Below are 7,050 nucleotides of genomic sequence, written 5' to 3' on the forward strand. Positions count from 1 at the left end.
GAGGGGAAACTGGGAATGGAGAAATTTGCATGTAAATAAAGAAAATATCTAAAATAAAAAAAAAGAGTCATGTGGTTGCTTTAAATTAGCATAACCCTGTTGTGTTAGTTGACTTTACATTTTCAGTGTGATAAAATGTTTAAGATAATTAATTTAATGGACAGGGATCTCAGGCAAGTGGCTGCAGGCATCTGGTTTATCAGAAAGCATAGAAAAGATTATTAAATTGAACAGCTGTCACCTTGACTTGCGGGTATTGCTTGCCTCTCTTCTGGTATGTTCGAATACTTACTGTATTTTTATTTCTTCAATTAGTCTCTCTGTCCAGTGCTGGCTTCTATACACTCCGATTCTGCACCTCTATCACTTCTTGTGATAGAGCCTTATTGCCGCACGTTGGAGACCTGTCATTCAGAAATAAGATCCATAGTTCCCATAGCTTCCCATAGTTCAGGGTTTCTGACTGTTTAAATGCTAGCCATTTATATTTTTGTGGCAGCATCTCACCATCAAACTTTCAGATTATTTAGCTTTCTCCCTAGTGGTTTTAAGAGACACTATAGATACTGAACAATATCTTCATAATAAAATCAACTGTTGTTATTTTGCCACGGTTTCCCATTTGAGTCATCATTAATATTAAACTTATTTCACATGCTACTAAAAAGAAAAACAACAAAAACACACCACTTAAATCATATTGTTATTTCTTGTTAAATTTCTTGAAATGTCTCATTGTTTCAGATTTATTTTTTTACTGTTTTATTTTTAAAGTTGCCACACAAAGTAACGTTTTTATTGTTCTTTCATTTATACATTCTTTCTCTCTGTCTCTCTGTCTCTCTCTGTCTCTCATACACACACCTTTTTAATTATGCATTTATTTTGAGTACATATGCATCTATGTGCAGGTTTGATGGAAAACTGTGGGAGTTGGTTCTCTCTTTGTACCATGTGGTCCCTGAGGTGGAATTCAGATCATTAGGCTTGTTGGAGAGCGCCTGCTGAACCATCATACCAGCAGTATTATATTTTATTTTTATTTTTCCTGGCCGTGTGTACAGTGTTTTCTGTCTCCTTCACCACCTAAGTAGTCCTTTATGCTTTTATGTCATGTATCTTCCATCTTCACCTTCTGACATTTCTTTGCCCTTTATATATAATAAATAACCACACATATATAATAAATCTATATTCTGCATATGACAGAAAACTTCCATTTTCTTCCATTCTTCTACTAAAGAGCATATCTCAGTCTTAGAAACACATGACTCTGAATTTACAAAGTGCTCATTTCACCTTGGTGAGTGTATTTAATGTATAAGACATTTACCTGAAGCTCTTAATTCAAACTGTGCACACACAATAAAATCTAAGAAAGTAAAGCAAACACTTCAACTTCAACTTCAATGCTTTCCTTCCAGCAGCCATCAGCTGACCTGGAATTTGACCGTGTGGTGATTTATACAACCTGCCTTCGTGTAGTGAGGACGACCTTCGAGAGATGTGAATTGGTTAGGAAGATCTTCCAAAACCATCGAGTAAAATTTGAAGAGAAAAACATAGCTCTAAATGGTGACTATGGGAAAGAGTTGGATGAACGATGCAAGAGAGTCTCTGAAGCTCCTTCCCTCCCTGTTGTCTTCATTGACGGCCATTATCTTGGGGTAAGTGTACTACAGAAGGAAACTGCCTTTGCATAGATGCCCCACCTATGAACTGTATGAAAAGATGACCTGTGACATGACCATTCAGACATTTGCTGTTTGGATGAGCTCAGGCCTAAGGGCTTGGATTCTTATTTCTGTTCCAAACAATGTGTTGCTATGTTGCTCATCCTTGCAGAGTAACAGTGAGATGGAGTCAGTGTGAAATTGTTTTGTTGAACAGCAGTACATTTCTGACATGTTCAGTTAACTTTGACTTCTAAAAACTAACCCAAGATAAAAATACATTTTTAAGGTAAATCAAAAATTGAATATTTATGAGAAACATTTGTAAATTTTAGTTCTTCATATTCAGATAATCAAATAATGTCTGACCCAATGACACAAAGATGACACGCCCGAAATAAAGTCTGGAGTCAAAATTTCATCTGATTATTGGTTAATGTCTTTTTTTGAGTTTAGTAGTATGGCAGTGTGACTATATGTCACATGAAGCGATAAGCAAAGAGAACGCAATTTCCAGAAGAGCAACAGTCTCTGAATACACTTGGGTTAGTCACCCCAGGATGAGGTACAGCAACCACTGAGTAGTGAAGCAAGCCAAATGATCCCTTATCACAGATCAAAGGCTTTCAAACCTTCGAAGGATGCTTGGATCTTGGTCATGCTCAGCATCCAATCTTAACTTTTAACACTGAGGGACTGAAGGGAAAAAAAAAATCTCTATCAGGAGAGATGTCTGCTGTGTTTCTGAGAACTTGTGTCTATTATACTGATTACAAGCATACTTATTAAATGGAAAGGTAAATGCCAAGAATCCATGATTATATAGCTATAGTGACATGTAACTTTAAGCATTTTGAAATAGAGGAATTTTGACTTGAAGTATTGATTCTCTACCCGTGTGTTACAGCTTATGCTCTTAGATTCCAGCAAACTATAATAGTGGCCATGATAGTAGTGTTAAAGATAAGGACAGTCAGTGATAGTGATAACTTATGTTGCCTTCTCAGCCTTCAGTTTGGAATATGTCTGATCCTTAGAATACTTAACTCTCAGCCCTTCCATGGCTGTTGGATAAGAAGCAAATGATGGACTCAGGCAACCTTGTTTTAAATACCTGCTCTGATGAGTGAAAGGTTTTGATCCAAGTAACATAGATGACCAAGGGGAATGAGTCTGGGCTAGCTCTGTCTGACATTTCAAGCTCTTGCTTTGTGTAAGATTCCCTTGAGTAAAGGGATTTTACTATGTTGTAATAGCAATTAGAATAGGGCTTTGCATGAAGTAGATGTTCCAGTGAACTTAGATTGGCTACATGACTTGGTTATGCAGCTTCTTTATATCTGTTTCTTCTTTCCCTGACTTCCTCCATGAACAAAGGGTATAATCTTTTCAAGCACCTGGAGAGTGTAACTTAAAAGGATTACAGACTGTGGCTGACAATGTAGTTGGTAGAGTGCTTGCCTAGTATGCACTAAGGCTCTAGAGTATACCCTATGACTGCATAAACTGGGTATCATGGTACATGCCTGAAATTCCAGCATTTACACTTGGGAGGTGTAAGCAGGAAGATGCAGAGTTTCAGCGCTCTTGATTGCATAGTGAGTTTGAAGCCAATCTGAGACTCATCTTAAAACACAAGAACAGAAAGCAATAGGCAACCAAGATAGATGGAAACTTGCTTTTAACTAGGGAAGCATTCTGATGATGTAAAATATCCTTTACTTACTGTGTAAGTTCAATCTCAGTGGAACTGTATAGTTAAAGTAAATGGATAGCTTCTGGCATCCTCAGATATAAGGTGAGCTTCGGTCATAAGCGATTCCTGGTCCATTCTATTGCTTTCAGAATCCAGAATGCTTAAGTTGTGCTTGGTACTGAGGCAGTGCACCAGGCTGTGACACCAGTCCCATCATTTGTCTTTCAGTTGGAGGGACAGAAGGTGATTGCTACCAATGAGGTCAGGAACCTGGCTCTTTCCCAGTTTAGTCTTCTCTCTGATCTCTTTATGTGCACACTTAGCATGGAAGAGAGAAAGGCCACAGGGATCGCTGTACTGCTTCTTGATTGTAAAGAGACCTCTCTGCACTGGGAAGGAGTGAGTCAGGTCCTGAATAACTTGTGGAACCATTCTCCTCCCAGATCAGGCTGTCACTGTTTGAAACTAGATGAAGAAGCATCAGTGGAACTACATTGCAATAAGATGGTTTTTCTCTGCATGATTCACAGATATGAAATGGAAGGATGCCCTCTGCTGGGTTTTCACAGATTATTAAACATTAACTTTTAGGGAGGAAAATTCGGCTGCTGCCTTAGTAAGTTGGTAACTTCCCTAACATCTGTAGTGTTTTAAACAGTCACATGAAACCATTTAAGTTAGCTTGAAATTAGGTGAGTGAGAAGAATCAGGATGTGGGAATCATATACATATATAAATGATATATATATAGTATGGCTTCATTTATGGAGGGAAAAATAGAATAGCTAGAGAAAGGGAGAGAAGAGACAGGGACAGAGGTAAATTTCTTTAGCTTCAATGAAATGGTATCTCAGTTTTTTTGTTGTTTTAATTTTTTACTAGCATTAGCATATGTTAACTATACAAAGTAATGTGTTTTATTTACATAGCATTTTCAGATATGTATTTCATATGTTTGGATCATAGCAATATTAAACAATCAAGTGTTGACAATAATGTTTTCATTCTATCACATTTTAGTGCTTTATTTATTTACGCAAATTTAATTTAATAATTGAATAAATTATTTATTTATTGTACTGGCTTGTTTTGTCTCAAACTGACACAAACTGGAGTTATCACAGGGAAAGGAGCCTCCCTTGAAGAAATGCCTCCCTGAGATCTAGCTGTAAGGCATTTTCTCAATTAGTGATCAGGCTGGGAGGGTTCAGCCCATTGGGGCTGGTAGTCCAGGGTTCTATAAAAGAGCAAGCTGAGCAAGCCAGGGGAAACATTCCAGTAAGCAGCACCCCTCCATGGCTTCTGCATCAGCTCCTGCCTTCAAGTTCCTGCCCCGTATGAGTTCCAGTTCTGACTTCCTGTTGTGATGATCAGCAGTGTAGAAGTGTAAGCTGAACAAACTCTTTCCTCCCCAACTTGCTTATTCATCATGACATTTTGTACAGGAATACAAACCACTGAACTATATTCCCAGTCACTCTGCTTTTAAAAAATTTGACATACAATCATGCAAAATGGTTCAAACTAGCTTCAAACTTGCGGTATAGTCCAGGCTTGTCTTGAATGATTCTCATGTTTGTGCTTTTGTAATGCTTGGATTATAGAATTGCTCCATTAGACCAGCTGTCATACTCTCTTAATGATATAAAATTATTACACACGTTGAAAACAAACTTGACCCTAACTCCCTCCGTCCAATGAAAATGAAAACTGTTCCTTTATCCTCATATCTAAAACAGTGTTTATGATAATGTTAATTTGTCTTCTCTCTCCATGGTTCCTAACTGTACTCTGACAGTACAGTTATCATACTCATTCTTAACAAGCCACACTACAGGCTTTAATTGCACCTTAATGCTATCAAATCTTCCATGTTGTTTTCCCTTTGAGTATATCTTCATTCTTCTAGTGGAGGCAAGATTTATTTTAAATGTCTACAGTCTATACCTGATGATAGTGAGATAAGTTAAAATTCCTTTAAATTTCACAAGAACTGGTTCTCAAGATAAATTTCTTTCCTTTTTGGTGTGTGATATATTTTATTAGTTTTCCTTAGTTATTGGGCTGTGGTGTTAAGACTTCTTGGAAACAAGGCCTGTGTGTGTGTGTGTGTGTGTGTGTGTGTGTGTGTGTGTGTTTGAAATATTGGTGGTGGTATTTTGTAATTTTGACTTCCTTCCTACAAGTACGGTGCTACCGTTATTCTTTAGGTCAGGCAGGAAAATCAACAAAATAAAGACAGTGATGAGAACAACAACACTCTCATCATATACCTCAAATTTTACCTTTAGGTGTCAGAGTCAGCCGACAAGGGTGAGGCTGAAGTAGAGAGGGCGACTGAATGAGAACGAGAGGACCACCACTCTGCTAGCAATGGCAATAAACTTTAATGGGAGAAATCTTTTATAGTAAAACACAGTAAGACTAAAAATAGAATTTAACAACAATCATGTAGCACAATCTCTTAGCACTTTCTCATGGCAAAGCATGCCCACTTCTTCATTATCTTACAGTAAATATTTTTCCCCTATGCCCAGGTGCATGAGGTCTGTTTCTTTGATCCTTGCACGCACAGCTCTCAGTAGCCTTGAATTACTTCCAAAACATCTTGAGTTCAAGGAGTGGTTATGTCCTCAGCTGCAGGGAGATTATCAGAAGGTGCCCCCTCCTTCATGGAGCAGTCATGCTCTCAGCTGTAGGGAGATTATGTGAAGGTGCCCCTTCCCTGCCTTTCAGCAGGGGGGCACCTCTAAATCTTCCCCTATGCCAAAGAACATTCCCACCATTCAGCAGAGGGGCCACCCCTAAATCTTCCCCTATGCTAAAGAACATTTCCACCACATTTAGGATTTGGACACTGTTAGCATGTGACTAGAGTGGTCAGCTTTTGTAATGTCGTGAACTATCCTTAAACTTAGAGCTTAGAATCAGTTCTATAGGTGTCAGTACTGGGGGTTTGACTGCTCTTTGTGGTTTTTTGTTCTCTTGCTTAGAGCTGCGTGACCACAGATGGGCTCATTGACAAATCTTTTAAATTACTAATTAAGAATATTTTCCAATAATCTATTAATTTTATTCACTTTATATTCTGACGACAGCCCTGCTCTTCTTCTAGTTCTACCTTAACAAATTCCTCCCCCAATTACCCCCTTCCCTTCTCCACAGAGACTGGGAGTCCCCCTTGGGTACCACCTCACCCTGGGCTGTCTAGTCCCAGAAAGACTAGACACATCCTCTCCCTCGGAGGTCCAGCCAGGCAGCACAGGTAGGGAGAAGGGGAGCCAATGACAGGGAACAGAGACAAAATAGTTCCCACTCCACTTGTTAAGAACACCCACATGAAGACCAAGCTGCATATTTGCTACAAGTGTGTAGGGGGGTCTATGTTCAGTTCCTACATGATCTCCAGATGGTGGCCCAGGCTTTGTGAGCCCCACGGTCCCAGGTTAGTTGACTCTATAGGTCTTCTTGTGGTATCCTTGACTCCTCTGGCCTGCTCACGTCTGTCCTCCACTCTTCCACAAGACTGTTTGAGATCTACCTGATATTTGGCTGTGGGTCTCTGCATCTGACTCCATCCATTGCTGTATAAAGCCTCTCAGGAGATAGTTATGTGAAGGAAACCGTCCTGCAGCTTCACTTCGTTCCGTGGGTGATTTACGAACGGGAACTTGAGGTCCT

At 39.2% G+C, this 7,050-nt stretch overlaps 1 protein-coding gene across 1 annotated transcript in view; it reads left to right on the forward strand.

Annotated features, from left to right (window-relative positions):
• The window catches only part of Grxcr1 (glutaredoxin and cysteine rich domain containing 1), a 119,683-nt gene that overhangs the window by 62,276 nt on the left and 50,357 nt on the right, over positions 1 to 7,050 (forward strand). The window contains exon 2 of the mRNA XM_031340872.1: positions 1,425 to 1,667. Coding sequence (XP_031196732.1) covers positions 1,425 to 1,667 — 243 coding nt within the window. The remainder of the gene's footprint in view (positions 1 to 1,424; positions 1,668 to 7,050) is intronic.

The sequence above is a fragment of the Mastomys coucha genome, unplaced genomic scaffold (assembly GCF_008632895.1).
Source record: "Mastomys coucha isolate ucsf_1 unplaced genomic scaffold, UCSF_Mcou_1 pScaffold22, whole genome shotgun sequence".
Lineage (NCBI taxonomy): Eukaryota > Metazoa > Chordata > Mammalia > Rodentia > Muridae > Mastomys > Mastomys coucha.